Consider the following 23,438-nt stretch of genomic DNA (forward strand, 5'->3'; position numbering starts at 1 on the left):
GTGGTCTTTATATATATATATATATATATATATATATCGTCAACATTTTCTTTATGTCGCCGGTATCACAAAGCGCGTGTGTTTATTGAGGTTATCTGCTGTGAGTTTATTTATCTACTCTATGCGTTTGCAAAACGTGAATTATGCCGTTTTCCTGCTAAAAAAATCTTTATTAGCTATTAAATTAACCTAAGATAATATCTTCTAAAAGAATCATTGGTTAACTTTGAATAGAAATATGATTTCTAAACAGCTAAGTGTGGTTCTAAGCCCTAACGGACAATTCGTTTTAAGAAAGCTAAATTTAATCTCGAAGAATTTACTGAACACAAACAGCCATGTTAATCTTTATCATTCTAAAGCAATCCGATGTCTCTATTCTGACAAAAGTCGGATTAACAATATTATTCTAAGAGAATCGCATACAAAAGCAGAAATACAAGCACCACTGAACACAACTGGTTTTGCTCATCGTTTTATGGAAAGTTCTGAAGCCTACTCAAACACTTTGTCATCGACACTCAAAGTTAATGAAGATTTACAGATCGAAGAAATAGAAAGTATACTGCAGAAGCAATGGATCAGTATGAGCATACCAGAAATTCTAGAAAACTTTGAGTGTCTTTCTATTAATGCTAGAAAAAATGAGGAGTCAATAAACCATCCCAAGTACCATGGAATATTAGAAGTATTAAAGAACAAACTACCAGACTTCATTGATCAGCAGATACACCATTTCTTTCGTTGCCTGGAATTGTGGAAATATGATGGAACTGAGGAGGTTTATAAAAGTCTTTTGACAACTTTGGATAATGAATGCTTAAAAAGAATGCCAGGCTGGAGTACAGAAGAGATCTTGTTGACTAATGATCATTTCTACAAATTGAGAATGGCAAGATATCTTGAATTCACATGGCACAGCTTGAGAAAATTAGGTTCAAAACCAAGAAAAATGACACCTACTCATTTAGTGCAATATGCATTTTTCATGAAAATGAATAGAAGGCTGCCTATTCGTCCTTATGAGATTGAGTACCGTGTAGAACAACATTTTGATAACTTTACAATAGAAGAATTGGCAATCATCGCTTTAGCTTTTTCCAAATATGAAGCTCCGATTAGAAGTAACCAACTTATGGTTAAAATTATAAAGACACTTGTCAGTGAAATAGATAATGTAAATGATTATTGTTTGAAAGCTTTAGTCGATATTCTGAGGTAAAATAGAAATACAAGCTCTTACTCTAAGCAATTTAAATTTTAATATTAAAATTCTCAATATTTTTTTTTATAGAATTGGAGGGGAACCAGAAATAGTTAATCAACTTGAAATTTTACTGAAAAAAATGGAAAATAATATTTCACGTCTTGATGTAAAGACTCTTACAGCTGTTATGAACTTGCAAAGGAAAGTTCTAATGCATAATGAACAATTAACATCAAAAATATTGGAAAGGTAACTACTTAAATTATTATCTCAGATGTATTTATTCCAAGTATCTATATCAAATGATTTTTTGTTATAATTTTATTTTAGATGTGAGAAAGAAATCAAGGACATGAAATTAGCACACTTGGAGAAAATATTATTTGCATTACACATGTTTAACTATGATCCTAAAACTACTCCATTTTATTCTATGGCTCATAATGAATTATTAGATCCTGACAGAGCTGCAGAAATTGAAAGGTGAAATACCAATTTTATATATAATTCTCAAGTATTAATATATTCAGTTTTTTATTAAATAATTACATTCTTACTTTTCCAAATTTTTTGAAAAAAGGTCTCCATCTTCTCTTATACATATTACCATGTTTCTTCTTAAACAACAAGTCTATCCAGAAGAAATATTAAAACGTATCTTGGATCCTGATTTCGTGAATAGAACTAGTAATTCAAACGTTTATAAACTTGATCGTAATTATCTTGATATAGATTTTTACTTAGAGTTTGAGCATCCAGAATACAATGGCCCCAGATTAAGGAAAGATCTTGTAAACCATTTAATGAAGGTAAAGATAAGCAGCTTTTTATGTCTTATTTCTATTCAAATAAATAACATTTTATGTAACAATGACTTGAATTTTTTAGTTTTATGGTTCACTTAAAAAAAGATCAGTTAAAAAAAGTGATTCTGATAAGACAATAATTGAGATAGCCCATATCATCAAGGTACAAGTTTAAAATATTCACTTTTTAGATTTTCACTGTTGAAAAAATGTTAAGTAAAATCGAAATTTTTCAGAAAATTGCAAAGTCCGAGACAGCTGTTTATGTGGATTCAATTATGCCACATATTGCCAAGACCCACATAATAGTTTGTTTGGATCCAGAAACCAAAGAATTTTTATCACCATCGGAAAAGTTGTCCAATATTCCGGCAGGTAGGATCAAATATGCACCCGATGATGACAAGAAGTGGTATGTCTTGTCAATCGGCTCGAAAAATCTCATAACAAGAGATGAGTCCCACAAGATCACCGGCCTTCTGGCAAACGAGATAAGACAATTGGAGTGTATTGGTTATACACCTATTGTGGTAAGCAAACGAATGCTGACATATTTCCTCGTTTTCATATATTCTATAAATTTCATCTGATACCGATAATCATTTTTGTATTTCAGATACCACAATATGAGTGGAATAATATGTTTGAAGAAGGATTGAAGCAAAAGTACCTGAAAAATCTTTTATTTAGATAATATTTATTCTCATTTGTTCACAACAACATTAAAATTAGTACTCCGACGTGGACAACGTTAATATAGACCTTTTAGGATTTACAAGAGCTGCTTTTATCACAATAGTGAATAAGTCGCGCAATGTACATAGTTAATACACGTGAATATTATATCTAAAATAAAATACATTTTATTTACTGAGCTCTTACAGCATTATTTACACGAATACAATGTAGATTCCTGAGCACGAGAAAAATGCATTATTGTCTCACTTGATTGGTTGCTTGATTGTGGTTCGTTTGTGCAATTTGTTTTTGTTTCCTTAATTACTCTTACATTCATACATCGAACTTGACAGAGATTAGGCGCTAATCTCTTTGTTGACACGCTATAGTTGAATAAAAAAATAAGAATTTGCTACATGGAAGTTTAATAGTTCACGCGCTAATCCATAACGCGGTGCATCAGTTTCTTAACGTATTCGTAAGTAACAAAAAGTGTTGCCGTCGCTGGAACGGTCCTGATTAACGTAGGCTTCAGACCATTGTATAAGGCACTGAATCCTTCTGCTCTCACGATGTCCTTCATTATTACTAGAGCAGGTGTCTTTAAATTTTGAACCTGAAAAAATAATAAGCTCTTAGTCTGGTCATTGAAATAATTTTTACATTGGTAAATATAATATCATGTGAAGTAAGTAAAAGACAAACGTTACGCGGTGTCTTATTTTGTTAAGATAAACTACTTAATGAACTTATAACTGTTACAGCATAGATAATGCGTGAAACAGATAAGAGGCAATGAATATTTTACTTTTAAAATTTAACTTAATATTTAACAATTGCCAAGGTGCGCTAGTCTTTTTAGAACGGTAAAAATATATGCATAAAAAAAAATTATTCCTGTACACACACACAAGATAGAAATTTACCTGAATTCTACTCTTAACGACATCAGCAGGGAAAATCACGAGCCACAGCACGCTTCCACCAACAGCACCGGCGACCATCGTTTTTTGCCAACCTATGTCATCCCTTGTCTGTCCAGGTTTTGCCAGAAGTTCTCTTGTCAGTTCGTAAGCTCCAAAGAAAAAGAAATATCCAGGCATTTCTCGAGCTATCGTTGAAGTCAATCCTCTGTACATCCCACTAATTCCGTTTTCTTTGAGAATTTGTTTAGTTAGGGACCATGGTCCAATAAATTTCTGAAAAAATCGTTATAATAAGACCCAGATGAACAACCATGTATATTTTTCATTGAACTTGATATTTACCACATTTGTCCCTGGAGCTTTTTCATAGCTTTGCACTTCTCTCATTGCCTGCAATCGACATTTTATGAGTTCTGTGGGACACAGTGTGAGAGAAGAGAAAAATGCAGCAAAGAAACCAGCCCATGCATTTCCTATTGAGCTTAACTCTTCCACTTTAGGAACGCCTGTTTAAAGTTGTAAATTTTAATAAATTAAATCATTGAAAAATAAGTGAAAACCAAAAAATAAAATCCTGCTTATGCTTACCCATAATATTGGCTACAACTTTTTGACAGCCACCGTAGGCTGCAAACAAGATTGAATTCTCAGCTACATTGGCTACAACCGATGGCATAGTTCCTGCATACAGGCCCCTTACAAATCCATCTGTCCTTAAAGTTTTCATAAAACAATCTACCATTCCATTGTACATTGTTGGAAAAGTTTGCATTTTGACTTTGACTGTGTCCAGTGGCTGACCAACGTAAACCAGTGCAACACCACCTAGAAATTGAATTATAGTTTGAATAAATTTATTACATAATGTAAAGATAATAATATTATTGCCATATTGTTACAAGAATGTATTCGTTTTAAGCATTTTTTACAAAGAACACTTTAATTTGTAATTTTTATAAAGTTTATAGTTATATTTCCTTATATTCTGTAACATCCAAAAACAAAGTATCATAAATCATTAAATTTTCTCTAACTCGTATACATCATTGATGATTTACATCCGTTAAACATTATCTAATCTTTCCTTAAATATTCTTAGAAAAATAGCAGACAGAACTACTTGATTGTTATATTAATATAAGTTGTTGAAATTTAAAATTAAATTTTTCTTAAATCAACTAATCTACCATATTCAAGTACAATGTGACACAATTTAAAATTTGACCAATCAATGAGAAAAACACTCCATCCAAACCTAATTTAAAAATAACCCTCTACTCCAGTCAAAAAAGCCGTTCCAGCCACAAAAACAAAAGAAATACCAAACACTCACCAAGTGATCCAGCGACAAAGTCAATGAATCCATCCTTAACGTTGCTCATGCTTTCGCTGCTTACAGACTGCACATTCTCCAGTGACATGATGATGTCCCTTTGCACAATTCAACTCTTGTCTACTTTCCCATGCAGAAGAGAGCACAGTCCAAAAATCTATATAGCTGCAGCCTTATCAGTGCGAGCGAGTCGCGTGTTATAATGTAAGTTATATACTAACTTCGAAATCCAGGCACACACACGCATGCGCTTCTGCATTTCCCGTATAGCTTTTCCCTCGCCGTCTCGCCTAAACTTCGTCTCGAGGTATATAGGTATTTCTCACCGATAACCCGCGCCCACGAGATCCGAATGAGATTGAGTTTGATTTCGGAGCAGAAGAGATTGTGCCCGCGGATACACTCGTGACGAAAGTTGCGACTGTATTGACTCACAGATAGTGAATGTTTTCTCGGTTGTATTGTACGTATAGATTAGAATTTGCGCGAGTTCAGCGCATAGTCTACAGTGGCTGCCTTAGAATGCGAGGGAGATTTCGACACGGTTTTTTGCGGCCGGGCGATAAGAGACTGTCGGCTGCTGGAGTCGAACCTCGTGTGCGCGCTGTATTTTTTTTTTTCAGCGAGGCCTCGGTCGGTAATACAAAATTCGCGTTTGCTATACACTGCCGCAACAAGAACTTGACAGTTATTTATTACGGATGCATTTCGTTAGTATTTATTGAATTTTTCAAATATCCTCTTGTTGGTAAAACTCTGCCTATGTGATGTTTGTGATCACACACTGACGCTGTACAGTTTGTGTTGTTGTTGTTGTTGTTTCCAAAACTCAATGACGTCACGCTTCACCGCAAGCTATATTCCATGTTGCAATACTTAATATTTTCTACTATATAGCTTTTGCTCCGACGGTCTCGCCTTGTCTTGAAATAAATTGTTTATGCATTCATAATTTTTCCAATTGACTCACAGGTGTAGTACTACTATGCTCGGCGCTATAGACGCTATACCATATGATCGTATAAATAGATATATCAACGCGAGTAAGCTGAACTTTACGATACTACAGCGGTCGCCAAATAAACACAAAAGGAAGCCAAGTTGTAGTCCGATGGTTGTAGCATCGTAGCGTTGGCCATTATTTGTGATGGATATATAAAAACAATCTTCAGGAAGAAAACCCTTAAATTGGAGGGCCTGAAAATGAATTAATCAGTGATTATGAGATTCTTCATTTTTAATTGATCAAGATTTTTAAAAAGGTAAAGATAAATATTGATTTTGACAGCTCAATTCATAAATTTTTAAAGTATTAATATTTGTAACAATTACTGTTAAATTATTAGCCATCATGATACTTATTTGGAGGTATCTCGCATAGAAGACTGATTAAACGCATATAAGGAAAATATGAAAGAATTTTGAAAATATTGAAGAAATTTATTACACCATGGAATTTTCAGCAGCTAACGAATATAATACCACTGTTCAACAAACAGACATGGTGAATTGTAGCTTACAAGATAATATATTGTGGAACAATACAGAGTACAATATTTCAGCTGAGAATTTCATATCTGCAGATAGCTCAGTTCTTAATGATGAAGAATTCAGTGCACAATTTGCAGGAGCAGAGTATAGAGAAACTCAAACTGTGCTCACAGATGGATCGGGAAATGGCTTTGGTGTGTCCACTGTCAGTTTTGACACAGTTGAAGAGATTGTGTGGACAGGAAACCAGGGAGGTCATATAACATCCTACTATGGCCCAATGTTACAAAAATATACTTCCTTCCAAGTTCATCCAAAACATGAGGTACGCCAGATTCGGCCATTGGGCAATGGAATATTAGCACTCACACAGAACCATCTGAGATTTCAAAATAGAAGAGGTTTACCAGTCTACAGCTATACATCAGCCAACATGGTTGATATGCAATGCTTACTGTGTTATTCTTCAACAAGCTTACTGATGGGAGGACATCAGGAAAAAATGATAGATTTGGACTTGAACACTATAAAAGAAAAGAGATCTATTGAGATAGGAGAGAATGGTTGTGCAATGTTGAAGCAACATAATAGATACATATGCGCTGGCAATGCTTTTGGAAGAATTGAATTTAAGGATCCTAATACATTGAATACAGAGCATACATTGGATACCCACAGTGGTTCATTGAGTGATTTTGATATACAAGGAAATTATTTGGTAACTTGTGGATTTAGCAACAGTAGACAGGGGCTCTCCGTTGACAAATTTCTCATGGTGTATGATTTGAGGCAAATGAAAGCAATAAATCCACTGCAAACTTTAATATACCCATTACTACTTAAATTCCTGCCAAGCTATTCAAGTAAAGTTGCAATTGTGTCCCCGTTGGGGCAAATGCAAGTGATTGACACCATTTATGCTAATACACAATCATTGACATGTTTATATCAGGTGGCTACCGGAGGAGCCATGATTTCCTCATTTGATGTGTCATCAACATCTCAAGCCTTGTGCTTTGGAGATTCTGTAGGCTCTATTCATCTAATGACCTCTAGTGTAACCGATCCACAGTTTAATACTTTTTCAAGACCCACAGAGTTTGTCGATTCAGAAGAGATTGTACAATCTATGGATATCAATGATGTCAACTCACCTTTGAGCACGATGCCAATTATATACAATGCTGGCACATTACTGAGTGACTGGCCTGAGGAATACTCCAGAAAAATTTACAGAAAAACTCCTTCAATAGATGGAGAGATTTTGAAAATGATGAAGATGCAAGGATCCATTGGATATGCCCCTAATCCTTGTCCTCACCGTAGAAGACAGAAAAAGCAGATACTCTCTGCGTAATCAAGTTTCAATGATCTTGCATAAAAATGAAAATGCTGAAGCAAATAATCAAGGTATTAAATCCAAAAAGTAGCTTGTAAATAAGAATGATTTTGAGAGAAGTTTCACACACAGTGAAACAGTTTATCTGAATGATATATATTTTTTAATGAAGCAGATATATTTATAAAAAGAAAAAAAACTATATAAGCATTTTTTGCATCTTGGAATCTCTTACAAAAGTATTTTTTTAAGACTCTGATATTATTATTTATACACGTATTATTTTGAAGACTTTTTATGTAAAATTATAAAAAAAATGGATCTAAGTTTATCTAAGTCCGTCAAATTAACGAAAAACTATCTATAGGTGTATTTTATAACACTTTTTTGTAATTTAAGATGAACAAAGTATATATATATATATATATATATATATATATATATATATATATATATAAAAAATGTAAAGGTATATAATTATTGTGATTACTAGTTCAGTATTTTTTTGTGAACCAATAAAGCGAATAAAACAAAAGCGAAAGCCTCACACTGTAATTAGCTCCCCGCAAAGCGACTCCTAATCAAAATTTTCATTCATCGAACGAAAAAAAAATCTCGACTCGATCGTCGAACCAATGCAGACTTACCTTCATATAAACCAGACCGACTACTCCCCTACCAACTCACTCGGCGCACCTCGCGGCAACTGCAACCCGACCCTAAGAAAAACCCGCATGTGCGTGCGACAGAGACGGAAGACGCGACGACCCTTTCATCGTCCTCACCATCGTCGTCGTCAGCATCATCATCATCATCATCATCGAGTTCAACCCACACCGCCATTTTCGCCCATAGCCGCATCGTCGGCTCTCACCCGGAGTATCCCAGAGCACATTCCTGCGTCAGTTGCGATTTCGAAGAACAAGCTGTACGAGAGCAGAGCAGCAGCAGTATAGCGCGAGTCGTCGCCATGCGTACATTGTTGCAGGCCAGTAGTAGTCGCGTCTCGCGCTGAGCCAGCGGTAATCGTTGTTCCAGATTATATCGGGCAGGAATTCGCCCAGACAAGCGAAAAAAAGAAGACGACAGCAGCTAGTGCATCGCGTCGCCCGAATAATAACGGAAAGCTGCAGAGAAGAGCAAGAGAGAAAGAGATAGAGAGAGAGAGAGAAGCGAGAGTGTCGTGAGCGCGCGGCCCAGGATGGCTGATGTAGCCTCGTCGTCGTCTAGGCTTGAAGCCTGTCGGCGTGTTGCTGAGACGTGAGGGCCCAGAGGAGCCTGCACTGGATCGTTCTTTTACCCATGACGTCCGCCCGACGGTTTGTATAATACGTTACGCTTTTCATTTGTAATATAAAGTCTCTCTCTCTCTCTCTCTCTCTCGCTACGAGGGGGAAAGGGACGTATATACTCTGTGGAATGCTGTGTTCGCGCGTATAAACAAGGCTCGCTTGGTACGTCGAACTTCTGCGTGTGTGTGTGTGTGGTTTGTTCGCGAGAGATATTCTTCCTGCTCGTTATACCTTATTCGCTCTTTTTAGGGTGCGGACGCATCGATTATATACGTTCTAACGATAACAAGCGGAGCATTGCTCGAATCTTGACGATCAAGACTTATAGCTGCTGATCACGATTGTGAACGCATCCTTAGCTGCGAGCTACTCGGGAAATTCGCCGAGAGGATTCCCATCCGCTCGCGGGGATTGTGCATAAGGTTCCGCCGAATAAGGGATAGAAACACGAGTGTGTATAGAAGCGCCGAACGGCCGAGAGTGAGAGAGACAGCGATACACGCGTACACAGCAAGTCGTCGTCGTCGTCGTCGTCGTCGTCGAGGAGAAAATTCAAATGGCAAATTGGAGCAGCGGTGCTTGGCGATACACGGTACTCTAGCATACTTTCTGTGCGGAAAAACGAGTAATGTTTGTGTGGGTGCAGTAAGGGTTGCTCTACAACGCCAGTTTCTACGAGTGTAAAGTTTGTTCATTTTCTCTCTCTCTCGCGGCCGATGGGAACACAGTGTGTGTGGCGTTCGATTGTGCATCGCTCGATTTCAATTGGAACAATCGGGCCTCGTTTAAACTGATTGTTTTGGAGCTGCGCGTTCTTCGTCACTTTTTCGCTTCTTCTCCTCTCTCGAACGTAGTCTCGAGCGTCCAGACCTTGTGCAGCGTTTTTCTACAACAGAGTCTGGTTTTTTTTTTCTATTCTCTTTCGGAGCTACCGCATTACTCTCTCTTTCTTCCTCTCGCTCCCCACCTATGTGACTCCGTATCTTTCGCATGCACAGGCTACTTCTCGTTCCTAATCTCGCAGGACTGGGCACATTCGCTCACGGCAACCATTTTTAAAAAGCTTCTCTCGCGTTCAATGCAGCCGCAGCTCGGCTGTAATGCATTGTATACAGCCTGCGGTTGTAATGTGCTCGCGTCGACGCGCAAGGTTAGAAACATTTTTCGGAGCAAAGGTGTGCGCGCGCGACTGCGCTCACGGCGACACGGCGTCGAGTTAGCTCGGCTTATTGAAATAGGCTTGATTTCATGTGTGCGGGAAAGATAGGTCGTTAGAATCCCTGAAATTCGCCAGTGTCTAACTGTAACGACAATACTGTTAGCCAACTCCAAGTTCGCTTCCTCTCTCTCTCTCTCTCTCGCGCTCTTTTACCTGCAACAGCCGCAGAGCTAGAAGAGGTTCGAGGCATCGCCGTCCCTCGAGTTTGTTTAGGTAAAAACCATCGTCTTTCCTCTCCTCTCTCAGCTATATACACCTGAACATGGTCGAGCCACCAGGCACGCAGTAGTGTACAGTATAGAGGCTACAACTGCCCCTCCCCTCCACCCCAGCTGCGCGGGGGGCTCGCACTCCGCGCCTGCCATGATAGATCGCCTCGTCTCTCGCGACGTGTCTCTCTCCCTCTTTCTGCAGCACATATAGCGTGTACAGTGTATACACTTTCTTGTAGCCGTCCTTATTCCACGACGATAAGTAGCACCGTGTAGTACACTGCTGAGAATCTCGAGTCAGGCGATCATCGCGACCTCGAGGAAACGATGGCGAGCTGCTCCTCGTCGACGGCTCGCCTTGGCCGTTGAGAAAGAGGGAGAGAGACGAGGAGGAGAGCGACGACCGGTGCAGAGGAAGACGCGCGCGCGCATAGGAGAGGAGAGAGAGAGAGAGAGAGAGAGAGAGAGAGAGAGAGAGAGAGAGAGGCGAGAGGCGAGAGGCTTCCTTCGAGCTGCGGCCATTTCTGCGCCTCGACTCTCCTCTCTCGGAGAGTCTGGCACTGCTCCGAGTTCGGGCACCCGCCGGAGTCGAGGCTCTCGGCGAGGATCGTTCGAGTCATCTACGGGACGGTTCGTATAGCCTGCGAAGACTGTCGTGTGTGTGTGCGTGTGTATTTTCAAGCTGCTCTCTCCCTCTTGGTTACGGAGCCGAGTCGATAGACATATATATACTCACACCTATATACGCGTATATAGGTGTATAATATGTGGAGTCGCTGCTCCGTTCTAATCGAGCTGAGGAACTTGACCCTGGAGCGAGTATGCGCTCTCGCGTTTTCGAGAGTATACGACACTTGGCCTGTCTTTCGCAGGAGTTTCCGTGACTCTCGGAGCGGAGTTTTGGAGTCGAGCTATTTCGAGCGGCGACTGTTTGTTTTCGTTCTTGGGGATGGAACGGGTTTTTGGGAGACTCGCTGGTGGTGTGTGTGCGTGTGTGGTTTGTGTCGAATATCACAAACTTGGCTCGACAAGCACTCACTTCAGTGCGTAGATGTGTAATCGAACTAGGGTATTGATTATTGAATGATCGAGAGTTCTTTTGATTCCACAGTAAGGGCACTGATCGCAGAATGGTGGTCGATTGCTTGTCATCTCAGGGCTCCGGAGGACGGAAGCATGAGAGAAGAATGGCTGGCTCGGTCAGCTCTAAAATGCAGCCCATCGTCACAGCGGCAGGTGGCATGACACCCAAGGAGCTCTGCGACAATGACGACTTGGCAACTTCTTTGGTGCTTGACACCTACCTAGGCTTCACCACACACAAGATGAACATCAGGTACAGACCTCTGAAAGCCAACAAGGAGGAACTCAAGAAAGTCATCACAGAGTTCATCCAGACTCAAAACTACGAGAAGGCTTACAAAAAATTGATCAGCGGAGATTGGGGTGCCCGCTTGCCGCACATGAAGTCTAAACAGCAACAGATCAATTTAGAGGATCATGTATGTTTGAACCGTGGAGCCCAGTTTGTTGATACGTACAGTGATAAGTGGATTCTATTAACTAATTGTTTTTTTCATTTCCAGATATTTCGATACTTGAGGGTATTTGATAAAAATTCGGGATTTGTTATCAAGGCGTGTTACAGATATTCACTAGAGGGTCAAAAAGGAGCTAAAATATGTGCAACCAGAAAATGGCTAAAGAATGAGAAAATATCTTGCCTTGTTGGTTGTATAGCGGAGTTGAGTGATAAAGTACGCATTTGCTTGAATTTGACTTCTCGACTAAAGCATGTCATTTCTATTTTATAGCAGTGCCTGTTATTATAATTATTAAAATTTTCAGGAGGAAGCCGCCCTCTTGCATCCAGGAAAAAATGACTTTTCAGTGATGTTCAGTTGTAGAAAAAATTGTGCTCAACTTTGGTTGGGCCCAGCAGCATATATTAATCATGATTGCAGGGCAAACTGCAAGGTATGTTGATTTTTTATCAATTTTAAATAATACAAAATACTCGAATGATCATTTATGAAATTTTTGCTCCAGTTTGTGGCGACTGGTCGGGATACTGCCTGTGTAAAAGTTTTACGTGATATCGAAGTTGGTGAAGAAATCACTTGCTTCTACGGAGAAGATTTTTTTGGGGATGGCAATTGCTACTGTGAGTGCGAAACTTGTGAAAGACGTGGCACTGGAGCATTTGCTAATCAAAAGCCTGGAGAAGAATTGGAATCAGGTTTGTAAAGTCAATGAAACTTGATTCATTATGTGCATAAAAGATCCAAATTTTAATTTACTGACTGGACTTTAGGTTATCGTTTGAGAGAGACGGATAACCGCATAAACCGTCATAAACACAAGCAACCCCTTGGTGCCAACAAACAGCAAGAAACTACTCTCACTGAGCGAAATGGAGAGATCAGTAATGCTGTAGTTGCACCCCAGTCGCTTAGTATGAAAGAATTGAAGCGAAAAGGTCTGACCAAGTATGATGCTGAGCTCTTGATTGCTCAGGGTTGTAGATTCTCCGATATTGCTCAGCAGCCAACATTGTTGAATAACGAAGAGAACACATCTCAAGATTCTCAAAATGCGCCAGCTTCAGCCACGAGAACACTAAGAAATAAAAATCAAGCAAACAAGACTGAAAGTAATAATAATAATAACGTTAATAATAATAATAATCGCAACAACTTGAAAGGTTGTCGTCTGAGGGCTTCCAGGTAAATTATATGAAAACAATCTCCTTTAAATTAATATAATCAAATTCCAAATTAATATAATTACAATGTTTCATCCTTGTTTGTTCAAGGCATCAAAAGAGAGCAGAGGCGAAAAGAAGTAAAGCAGGTGAAAGCAATGGGTCTCATCATGGCACCATCAATGTGCGTCATAGGAAAGAGGATTCTGATAGAGGAGAAGGTGATGAGAATTGGGCTTTTTCGAATTTACATAAACTTAAAAATCAAGAAACGTCCAGAAACGATAGTGTTAATGCATGTCATATTCGCGATCTTGGATCTACAGCATCGACTAATCATATTGAGAACCAATGCGATGAAGAGTGCTCATCAAGATTATCAGAGAATGCAGCATCAAGTGAAGAGCTAAATGTGAATTCACAAGATGAAGCTACTGAGAATGATCCATCATTCTTAAATCATGGAAAAGAACACAGTACAAATTCTTCCAGTCCAAATCGTACTAGCCTCCTATCCGATTCCAAGTTTCATAAAACTTCAGATGTTCAAACATTGGACAAAACAAATTCAAATCAGTGTGAAAATGGTTTAAAAAGTGTCCAGTGTTCTACAAATACTGATTCTATAAATAAATTGGATAGTGAATGCCAAGTGAAAGATACAAGTACGGATCAAGTTGAAAGCTCAGGGAAAATCTATGATCATCTGTTTGAAGCAAAGGCTCTCAAGTTCAGTGATAGTGTGTCCTATGACGTGACTTGTAGAAAATCTCCAATATTAGGCAATGCTCCACGAAATTCTCCTTTTCATGAAACTAAAGAATTCCATAAGCTTGATTCTGTTAAAGGCTCTGCTGGAGAAACTTTAGATTCTAATGTAGACGCGAATTATCAACAATCCGAGTTAACCTCAATAGAATCGATGAATACCTCTGATATTCATCAAGCCCATTCATTAGAAGGTGATTGTAAGTCAAAATATCCCAGTGATGTTCAAGATTGTGCTAAAATTGTAACGGATCAGGATAATCATATTTTCACAGAGGAAAAGCATAATGAAGTAGCTATTAAGGAAGAGACCTTACAAAATTTAAATGCAGTGAGTGATCCTTTGATACAAGACCAAGTGTGTGCGGATAATTTTCTTACTAAAAAATCAGAGGATACACGCAGCTTGACACTCAAGAGATGTAATGACTTATTATCAAGCTCCCAGCATAAGAGTCACAGTAAAAAGCAGACGAATCGTTTGTCACGGACAAAATGTAAGAAAACGAAAAATCGAAGTTTATTAGACAGGTGCAATGTTAGATTAACGAGAAGCCAGAAGAAAGACTCTCAACAACCTACACCTGCAATGCCGATCGGAACGGCTGACGATGATTCTGGCATCCAAGGAGACATTTATGAGTTTAGTGAAAAAGAGAGCAACCTTGAAGATATTAGTTTGCCAAATCGTGTTTCACACTTAAGGGATAGGTTCCATGAAGTCAAGGAAAATCCGGCAACTTCAACTATGCCATTGGATTCGTGGAATAGACGCTCAAGGGAAAATTCTCTTGATAGCCAAGATAAGCATAACGAGTAAGTATTTCAAAATTTTTGAATCATTAAAATAAAACTTCTTGAACAAAAATATTGAGCAAAAACTCTGTTTTACCGACTGAGCAATTAATACCGATTGAGTTAATATATTTTGTTCGAGATTTAGCAGTCAGAATATTTTGTTATACTCGCGTTTGCATACTGAAATTTATCTTTTTTTAATCCATAACTTACTCCAATAGCAGCAGCAGCAGTAGTAGCAGTAGCAGTAGTAGCAGCAATAGAAGCAGCAGTACAAGTAGTGGTATTAGCAGCGACCGACAATCTGAACAGCAACAGCAAGCCCCATTGACCCCGTCCTCTTGGCAGAGCCAGCAGCAACACTCCCAACATAATTGCCATCGCCATCCAAGTCCCAAAACGACCTCGGAAAGTAGTCGCGTCTATCCTACGACACCGGAACGACGTGGACTCAAGCTGACACTGCGTATGAAGCGTTCGCCGATCCTGGACGACGTAATCGAATCAGGCACAAGTCTGAGCGAGGACAACGAGGTGCCGGAGTACGAGGTGTGGCGCGTGGAAGGCGTCGACGAGGAAGAAACCGAAGCTGTACGGCCCCGTAAAAAACACAAAACTCGGGATCGTGAGAGGAGACACAAGCGTCGTGAGATCATCCCCCCTCCCGTACCGATGAAACGGCTCCGGCTTATCTTCGGCAACGAAACCCGCACCATCGACCTCCCGCACTCCTAACGCCCGGGGACGCCGGGATAGCGGGCGCTTCAGTCAGGCCCCATCAACAATGATGCCGAAAAGGGCGAGCGTGAGCAGCGGGAATTGCTTGACGATTATTTTCGATCAATTTTCTGTTAGGTAGTGTTATACCAAGATTCGACAGAAGAATTTTTCCGACTGGTTTTACGTATCTTTTCAAATCAACTGACATATATATAATTTTTTTAAAGTACACCACAGTTTCACAAATAAATGAATTTCAAGTGATTGGTTGCTGCAGCAGCTCGTTTTTAACGCCATTTGTTAACGGGAAGGATCTTAGAGATCTGTCGAGTTAACAACTAGTGCTATTAGATTTGGAACTATCATCTTCGACTGAAAATGTCAAACAATGGCACTAGTTTTACGTTCATCGTCCCGCTATACTTATGGGCTTTTTTCGTGTATCGATTTGTTTTACGTTATTTTAATCTTTCGAACTTCGTCTCGTTTTGTCTCAAGCATTTCAACGAATTGTTCGATTGCGTATTTTTTTCCTGTAAATCAAGTAGTCAACAAAAAAGACCTGTAAATATAAAATTCCATTTAGGCTTATTTTTTACGCGTATCAATTGCGGTTGTATGTAAAAAAATATTCCTTTTAGTATCTAAAATTTTTGTGTCTTATTTAGAAATGATTTTTAAATTGATATTTAGCTAGTCTCAAAGAGTAGTAATATAGACGTTAGTTCGTCAGTACAAAAAAGAATGAATTTCGTATGCCCATTTGTATTCGGAAGCTGCGTTGAAAATTACTCTAATTATTGTCAGCAATTTTCAATAATCTTCATTGACAGCTTGAGCTGATAATTAATTAAATCAGAGAGACAAGACGTTGAAGGTTACATACATTATTCTGCAAATTGTGGAGCACATATTTTTTCTTTATGCGAAAAGAAGTTGAATGCTTATACGGATCATGAATACACCGCTTATATACTATGTATAAATAGTTTGTTGCATAAAGGATTAAATTAATTGACAAACTAATTTAAAATCTCCAATGTGATCACACTAAAAATATTCATGACAACCTACTTGAAAAATCAGAAAGGTTGTACTGATTCTTTTGCTCATGTGATCATTTTCAAGAGGTTTTTGAAACGCGTTTGTTATTAGTAATGTATTATTATTGATTCCAAAATCTAAATTTGGCTGACACAATGCAAATTCGTATGTACATATTTTATGTATCAAAGTAGCAGCGGTCTCAATACAAACATACAATCTGTAACAGAGAGTAATCCATGATACTTTTTATATCTTTGTATATGATTGGTAATTAATCTTTGTTACAGATGTTTATGTAGGAGAAAAATTTCACGACTGCATTTTCGGAATGTCACACTCAAATTAATTTTTCACCTTGTATGATTTCTTTCGATGACAAATTTTTAATTTATCTGACGTCATTTTGCCGATAGTCAAAAAAATTATTAATAATTTTTAATTATTGAAAAAATATATTGATCAAATAAATTTTTGTCTATGATATGTAAAAATAACTATATCCAAGGAAATTATTGTGAATAAATTATGTTTTTATTTTTAAGCGATTTCGTTAAAAAAAATTAAATTTTCATGTTCTTGCCGATAAAATTTGTTATGCTTAATAATCAAATTTCATCCATGGAAATTGAATATTTCTATGATTTGTAGATTCAGTTGGTAAAAATTAAATTTATTCGAGACTGTAAAGAAAATCCCAAATAGTTTCAAACTTGAATCTTGAGATCGTACTGACGTTATTGACGTAATCTAACTTTATATACTTCACAACTGCTAATGATTATACAATTAGTAAGTCTCTCACGCTCAAATTGAAGCAATTATTGCGTATATGTTTAGAATTCAAAAGATCCTAGGAATTATACAAAAGTTGCATTAGTACTGAAATATAAAACAAAATGAGTAATTTTGACATTTCCTTAAAAAAACTATTGCATTATAGCGATTGAGTATTGCAATTATTAAATGATTGACAAGGAAATCACATTTACAGGAACGTCATGAAGTATACATTCATAAATCATTATACATATAGACATGGGATGTACCATATATCTATGTATTTACAATTAAAAGAAAATATAAATACGTATACATATATACATACAATGCAGAATGAAAATTTTCAAATACATAAACAAGCAATGTAATATACGGCTAGGCATAACGATAACGCAAGTACACATAAGTTAAAAGTAAACCGCAAATGGATTCTGTCAGAGAGTGTAACTACTATCACCTCTCTAAGAAACAAACAAAAAAATTTGTGATATATAACATAATACCTATCCCTCGTTTTATTATATTATAATAATTGTAAACAGCTCTTTGTGTAAAAGTTCTTGCGAGCTTTTACTAGACGATGAGAAAATTGAAATTAAATAATATTATCAGTGAATCTTAGGAGAAAAACTACAACTATAATTATATTATATATAAATATCGTAAAGTGAATTTTTGCGCACTTAACGGAGTTGGTTACGCTTACAAAAAAAGTGTGTCGAAAAAATCTTAGTAGCCTCTCCGCTGGACGTTGTTTTCGGCTGTATAAAAATGATAAACAAAAAATTACAAAAAGAAAAAAAAATTACAAAATAAATGAAGAGACGTTTGCTGTTTTTTTTCTAGGAAAAGGAGAAGAGAGAGGATGCATACTCTTCGTTCTCTCGATCGAATACGAGAAACGAAACCGTATTTTGTCCGAAAATACGAACATGCGCCCTCAATTTGGCGGCATTCGTTTGCGTAATTTTTTCTTTTTACGTTAGCCTCGTGACGATTATGCTTACCGAGCAATTTCGTATACTGCCAATCATTGTAGAACATGTAAGTTGTGAAGTGAATATTGCGTATGATTTTCTCAATTGATGATTAGTGCAAGCTATAATTCTGCTTGTGAAAAGTAGATTGCAAACTCAGGAAAGTTTATGTATCTTTGTGTGACCGTGTATAATTGTATAAAATTTAATTAGATTGCCGCGTACAGTTTTATATAGTTTTATATTTGCTCACGATTAATTTTATGTCCGATTATTTTTTATTGTAATTTTAGATAGTAAGATAAGAAAAGTATTGTTATCCTAAGAGGTACATACATTTATCATATAGGAAGTCAATTGCTTTATTTTAATTATAAAAGGTGTTATACAAGTTTAAACCTTCTGATCTCTCTATTAGATAATAAATTTGTACACAAATAAATTTTCATTAATATTTCTTAATCAAATTGAATAAATTATGCAATAAAAAAGATATAATTAACGATTCAATTAAAAATAAACTTTTTATCAACAGTTTAACAAGTATATGCATTTAGAAATAGTTAAATAGTACAATAGTTTATATAAAAGTATTTGCAGTGTTCATAAGTGAAAATAAATTTAGTAAGTTATCAGTTTGCAATAAATTTCTTTTACTTAAATAGGTATCAATAAATTTCATTTATATTAGTTGTACACAATATTCACTTCATTTCTGAAAGCCACGTCCATTACGACGTTATCATATACGATACTTGCTTGACAAAGCATTTTTCCAGCCTGATGTTAATGTAAAAATTTTGTTTTTAAGGCCCTTTTTAGTTTTTAGCAAACAACATTTGATGAATTCCATTAGTGCCGCCAAGTTGAGCTCTGAATCATGATGGCAGAGTCTCGCTCACTGCCACTAGACGAATAATTATATAGCAATGATTTAAGCTTATCTCCCTTTTTTTGTATATTTATAAGAATATTTTTCGCTTAGAAAACAGACACTTTATCGGCGACATCGTCGTTCCCTTTTTTCGTTTGTAAATATGTTGTAAGAGGTATCGATCATAGCACTGTACACTCATTGCATGCCACTTTTTTAAACATTCTTTTTTCAGAAACCTGACAATATTTTTATTCATGATGATAAGTGCAAGTACATACACACACAAAAAAATGTATAAGAAGCAAAAGCTTAAACGTATAAGCTGCGCGGTCGTGCACATAATGTGCATTCGAATCATGTTAAAAAATCCTTGACGATTTTTTTTATTTATATTTTTGTCGATTGTATACAAATCTTCGATAAATATAGCGTTCGAACGATGTCGAAGGTATATAAGAAAAAATAAAAACGTTCTTGGGATTAATTTTTCATGTACATTCTTCATTGTGCCGTACCTATGGTATAATAAATCACTATTGTATCTAATCGATTGTTGATTTGCGTAAAACGACACTGTCATTATTATTTTTTTTTATGAATGATTAGGATATTGCAATAAATGAATCCAGTATCGTAAATTTACTTTCCACGCTCATGTTTTATTTGCGTTTTCTCGTTTTTCCCTAGCTTGTTGCATTTTGTACAAATTGAATTTTATAATTTAATTTATCCAAGTACAACATTTAAGGTGGTTCATTTTGATTGTCTGTTGCATCTCTTCTGTAGGTATAATTGGATTTGAATTTTCCCGCGTTAATAAGTACAGATACCGTAGTAATGAATACTATATATATAGATGGCAATACTAGTAGGGTATGTTCCGATACGGGAACAGTAAGTAAATTTGGCAACAGCGCAGTTTCAGTGTACACAACATTTGACGTCTTGAAACGGTCAGCAACGGTTTTAGACTACTGGAGCTGTGTTCCGCATATGTAAACACAGTAATCAGCTGATTGCAAAGCTCATAAATAATAAAAGTAAAGAAAAATAATTTACAAAATTCATATTCAAAAATAAAGGAGACATGGTTGTAGAAGGTGTCTAGGTGTTTGGAGGGTCGCGCGATGATGGGCTCCAGGAAGTATGCGCTTTGTAGTTTTTTGTATCTAGGTTTCAGGAAATACAGTTGTAGATGTGTGTAGGTGTTTGGGGGATCTCCGATGATGGGATCCAGGAAGGGCGCTCCGATTTTTTTTTTATTTAGGTGTAAAAACCGTTTGTCATGGAAGGTGTATTGGTATTCGAGGTCACTGATAATAGGCCCCAAAAAGTGCGCTTCGTAAGATTCAGGGACATTCCACACTGATACGCGCTGCGCTTGCGTTGTGCCTGTGTTGTGTCTACGCGGCGCTTGTTCCTCTGGTAATGTAAATCTATATATATCGTATATATAGATATACAATACCAAAGGAACGTTATTGATGTAATTGATGTAATCAGAAGGAAAGTCCCTCAGTGTCGACGTGTGGGAATCGGTTCTAGAAAGTGTCAAAATATTCTGGGTTGTCGATTGCGGCCGGGATCCAAGAAGTGCTGGACCTCGTGTTCGGCGTTTCCGAACACCTAGACACCTTCTACAATCATGTCTCCATTATTTTTGAATATGAATTTTGCAAATTAATTTTCTTTACTTTTATTATTTATGAGCTTTGTAATCAGCTGATTACTATGTTTACATATATGCGGAACACAGCTCGTCAGCTCCAGTAGTTAAAAACCGTTGCTGACCGTTTCAAGACGTCAAATGTTGTACACTGAAACTGCGCTGTTGCCAAATTTACTTACTGTTCCCGTATCGGAACTGACCCCGGAACATACCCCCAATATATACATTTTTAATATTTTGAAAATTCTAACCTTGTTTGTCTATAGTATACCACGTGCGGGTCATGTGTCAAACAACAAACGTTGCTTCTTCGCATTAAATATCAAAGTATTTGAGAAAAAATGACAGAGTTCACGGATTTGAATATTAGTTCTTGGATTATTGATCAGTTAAAGTTGATTGGTAGGTCGAATCAACTAAATGTATATCAAACGTTTTTGCTTGTGTATATTTCTATGCTAAACTTTGTTACTGATATTTCTTGACAAATTATTATTGATGTAGCATTTTATTCACGATGATTGAATATTTTATAGGTGTTAAGAAGCCTACACCAATTCAACAGAACTGTATTCCTGCCATATTAAGTGGAAAGGATTGTATAGGTTGTGCGAAAACTGGTAGTGGCAAAACATTAGCTTTTGCCCTTCCAATTTTACAAAAGCTGTCGGAAGATCCATATGGCATATTTGCACTTGTGCTGACACCAACGAGAGAACTTGCTTTTCAGGTAAATTAAAAATTTCGTTTATGTTCGGCTTAGAATCTTATTGTACACTTGACCTACTATTCAATCAAATTAAAAACTTATACTTTTCAAAATTAGATTGGTGATCAGTTTGCTGCGATTGGAAAAACTATCAACCTAAAAAAATGTACAATAGTTGGAGGAATGGACATGGTAGTGCAAGGACAGGAACTGGCAAGGCATCCCCATATAGTGGTTGCTACTCCAGGACGTTTAGCTGACCATTTAGAAAGTTGTAACACATTTTCTCTAGCAAGAATAAAGTTTCTTGTTCTTGATGAAGCTGACAGGCTTCTAGGAGGTCATTTTGATGAACAGTTGAGTGTGATATTTAAAGCGCTGCCTAAGAACAGACAGTCTCTACTATTTAGTGCTACCATTACAGATGCTTTGGACAAGGTAAAACAAGTATCTACTAAGGAGTGGTTCATATGGGAATCTACTGATGATTCTGGTGTTGCCACAGTAAAGGAATTAGATCAACGTTATGTGCTTTGTCCTAAGGATGTTCGTGATGCCTTTTTAGTTGAAGTTATCAGAACATTTAGAGCTGATAATGAAAATGGATCAATTATGATCTTTACTGACACTTGCAAGTAAGTAATCAGTCCTTTTAGCTGTAGCTTTAAAAAATACAAATAAAAATGTATATATATATATATATTTATTTAATTGTTTAAGGAATTGTCAGCTGCTATCTATGACATTAAATGAAGTAGGGTTTGACAATGTAGCATTACATGCTATGATCAAACAAAAAGAACGTTTATCAGCGCTGTCAAAGTTCAAATCCAATCATACAAAGATTTTGATTGCTACAGATGTGGCTGCAAGAGGTTTAGATATTCCTATTGTAGCCCTAGTTATTAATCACAACATACCAAATATACCAAAAGAATATATTCACAGAGTTGGTAGAACAGCTCGTGCTGGAAGAGGTGGTATGGCTGTTAGTTTGGTAACGCCATACGACATCAATTTGTTACACGCAATTGAGGAAACAATTGGTACCAAATTGACGGAATTCAAAGTTGAAGGTAAGATGATGACTGACTTTATTATAATAATACACACATATATATTGTAACTCCTATCATAAACTCGAATCATAAACTCTTTCAGATAAAGAGATCGTCAATATTTTCACTCAAATATCCGTGACAAAACGAGAAGCTGAAATAAAATTAGATGAGACCGATTTTTATGAAAAGAAAATGATCAACAAAAGGAAAAAACTAATTTTAGAAGGAAAAGATCCTGATGAAGTAGATGAAATATTAGAAAAGAAGAAGAAGAAACGTAGGAAGCCTGAAAAAAAGGAAATTAAGAGTAAGAAAGATAGTACTAGTAAAGAAACTAATTAGTTCGTGATGAGATCTCACGTTATATTTTTACGCGGGTTCGAAATTCATTTTATAAAAATTGTTTGAAGATAGATTATACTTTCATATATTAACATGCATAGGATTCAAACTGCGTGAATAAGAGTAATAATCATCAAAAGAAATGAATGAACTTTTCATAAAGGAGTAATAACTGGTGCAAACAAGATAGTATCTACTAATAATTGTAAATATTTTTTTATTTTAGAAATAAAAAGGCATAGATAATTAATAAAATTTATTTTAATTTTTTTTCCATATATTTTTTTAGCAAAAATATCTATTTGTTTCTTGAATCCTACTTTCAAAAAGACATTGTGCGAATCCGAACAATCATTGATTTTCTGTAATTAAAATTCTATTATTGAAAAGAAAAAGGCCGATTTTTCATTACCCAAGATATGTAAGTCTGAATGTGATCTTTGATTCTGGAGATTTTAATAGCTCTCGTTTACTTTTACATTG

At 36.7% G+C, this 23,438-nt stretch overlaps 5 protein-coding genes across 14 annotated transcripts; 4 read left to right on the top strand and 1 right to left on the bottom strand.

The window, feature by feature from the left end:
* The first annotated feature begins 64 nt into the window (after positions 1-64).
* LOC100216470 (FAST kinase domains 5-like) lies at positions 65-2,881 on the top strand. Its single transcript, NM_001142458.1, has 7 exons — positions 65-1,218; positions 1,295-1,456; positions 1,538-1,690; positions 1,788-2,016; positions 2,096-2,176; positions 2,250-2,543; positions 2,630-2,881. The coding sequence occupies exons 1-7, from the start codon at positions 239-241 to the stop codon at positions 2,705-2,707; spliced, it is 1,977 nt and encodes a 658-aa protein (NP_001135930.1). The 5' UTR covers positions 65-238; the 3' UTR covers positions 2,708-2,881.
* LOC100122917 (mitochondrial ornithine transporter 1) lies at positions 2,690-10,769 on the bottom strand. Of its 3 annotated transcripts, XM_001606477.5 has the most exons (6): positions 10,445-10,769; positions 4,951-6,147; positions 4,206-4,442; positions 3,960-4,123; positions 3,618-3,890; positions 2,692-3,307 (listed from the first exon to the last, which is right to left on the bottom strand). In XM_001606477.5, the coding sequence occupies exons 2-6, from the start codon at positions 5,036-5,038 to the stop codon at positions 3,131-3,133; spliced, it is 939 nt and encodes a 312-aa protein (XP_001606527.1). In that variant the 5' UTR covers positions 5,039-6,147; positions 10,445-10,769; the 3' UTR covers positions 2,692-3,130. The 3 variants fall into 3 exon arrangements, with proteins under 3 accessions (XP_032454046.1, XP_031782686.1, XP_001606527.1); XM_032598155.1 differs by lacking the exons at positions 4,951-6,147; positions 10,445-10,769 and adding an exon at positions 4,805-4,917 and having other exon boundaries at positions 2,690-3,307; XM_031926826.2 differs by lacking the exons at positions 4,951-6,147; positions 10,445-10,769 and adding an exon at positions 4,652-4,676 and having other exon boundaries at positions 2,690-3,307.
* Positions 6,028-7,970, top strand: LOC100122925 (PAN2-PAN3 deadenylation complex catalytic subunit PAN2). The gene is made up of 2 exons (XM_016983659.3): positions 6,028-6,212; positions 6,297-7,970. The coding sequence occupies exon 2, from the start codon at positions 6,401-6,403 to the stop codon at positions 7,796-7,798; it is 1,398 nt and encodes a 465-aa protein (XP_016839148.1). The 5' UTR covers positions 6,028-6,212; positions 6,297-6,400; the 3' UTR covers positions 7,799-7,970.
* Positions 8,495-19,720, top strand: LOC100122935 (suppressor of variegation 4-20). Of its 7 annotated transcripts, none has more exons than XM_032598145.1 (9): positions 8,495-9,099; positions 9,322-9,664; positions 11,615-12,005; positions 12,090-12,260; positions 12,352-12,480; positions 12,553-12,742; positions 12,818-13,229; positions 13,319-14,791; positions 14,995-19,720. In XM_032598145.1, exons 3-9 carry the CDS (start codon positions 11,634-11,636, stop codon positions 15,506-15,508), a joined length of 3,261 nt encoding a protein of 1,086 aa, XP_032454036.1. In that variant the 5' UTR covers positions 8,495-9,099; positions 9,322-9,664; positions 11,615-11,633; the 3' UTR covers positions 15,509-19,720. The 7 variants fall into 7 exon arrangements, with proteins under 7 accessions (XP_032454036.1, XP_031782667.1, XP_031782670.1 ...); XM_032598146.1 differs by lacking the exon at positions 8,495-9,099 and adding an exon at positions 9,126-9,234; XM_031926807.2 differs by lacking the exon at positions 9,322-9,664.
* A 677-nt stretch (positions 19,721-20,397) lies between these two features.
* LOC100122947 (probable ATP-dependent RNA helicase DDX49) lies at positions 20,398-23,350 on the top strand. 2 transcript variants are annotated; one of them, XM_032598153.1, is made up of 6 exons: positions 20,398-20,821; positions 21,110-21,245; positions 21,380-21,573; positions 21,670-22,187; positions 22,273-22,628; positions 22,714-23,350. In XM_032598153.1, the coding sequence occupies exons 2-6, from the start codon at positions 21,185-21,187 to the stop codon at positions 22,953-22,955; spliced, it is 1,371 nt and encodes a 456-aa protein (XP_032454044.1). In that variant the 5' UTR covers positions 20,398-20,821; positions 21,110-21,184; the 3' UTR covers positions 22,956-23,350. The 2 variants fall into 2 exon arrangements, with proteins under 2 accessions (XP_032454044.1, XP_001606554.1); XM_001606504.6 differs by lacking the exon at positions 20,398-20,821 and having other exon boundaries at positions 21,055-21,245.
* Positions 23,351-23,438: the final 88 nt, after the last annotated feature.

The sequence above is a fragment of the Nasonia vitripennis genome, chromosome 3 (assembly GCF_009193385.2).
Source record: "Nasonia vitripennis strain AsymCx chromosome 3, Nvit_psr_1.1, whole genome shotgun sequence".
In the NCBI taxonomy this organism is placed as follows: domain Eukaryota; kingdom Metazoa; phylum Arthropoda; class Insecta; order Hymenoptera; family Pteromalidae; genus Nasonia; species Nasonia vitripennis.

Coding starts and splice junctions, on each gene's coding strand:
- LOC100216470 (NM_001142458.1), top strand. CDS start 239: ATGATTTCTAAACAGCTAAGTGTGGTTCTAAGCCCTAACGGACAATTC. Junction 1,691..1,787: donor AGAGCTGCAGAAATTGAAAG/GTGAAATACCAA, acceptor TTTTGAAAAAAG/GTCTCCATCTTCTCTTATAC. Junction 2,544..2,629: donor TTGGTTATACACCTATTGTG/GTAAGCAAACGA, acceptor TTTGTATTTCAG/ATACCACAATATGAGTGGAA.
- LOC100122917 (XM_001606477.5), bottom strand. CDS start 5,038: ATGTCACTGGAGAATGTGCAGTCTGTAAGCAGCGAAAGCATGAGCAAC. Junction 4,443..4,950: donor CTTTGTCGCTGGATCACTTG/GTGAGTGTTTGG, acceptor TTCAATTTCTAG/GTGGTGTTGCACTGGTTTAC. Junction 3,891..3,959: donor AAGCTCCAGGGACAAATGTG/GTAAATATCAAG, acceptor CGATTTTTTCAG/AAATTTATTGGACCATGGTC.
- LOC100122925 (XM_016983659.3), top strand. CDS start 6,401: ATGGAATTTTCAGCAGCTAACGAATATAATACCACTGTTCAACAAACA.
- LOC100122935 (XM_031926807.2), top strand. Junction 12,261..12,351: donor TAGCGGAGTTGAGTGATAAA/GTACGCATTTGC, acceptor TAAAATTTTCAG/GAGGAAGCCGCCCTCTTGCA. Junction 12,743..12,817: donor TGGAGAAGAATTGGAATCAG/GTTTGTAAAGTC, acceptor ACTGGACTTTAG/GTTATCGTTTGAGAGAGACG.
- LOC100122947 (XM_032598153.1), top strand. CDS start 21,185: ATGACAGAGTTCACGGATTTGAATATTAGTTCTTGGATTATTGATCAG. Junction 21,246..21,379: donor TGATCAGTTAAAGTTGATTG/GTAGGTCGAATC, acceptor AATATTTTATAG/GTGTTAAGAAGCCTACACCA. Junction 22,188..22,272: donor ATCTTTACTGACACTTGCAA/GTAAGTAATCAG, acceptor TAATTGTTTAAG/GAATTGTCAGCTGCTATCTA.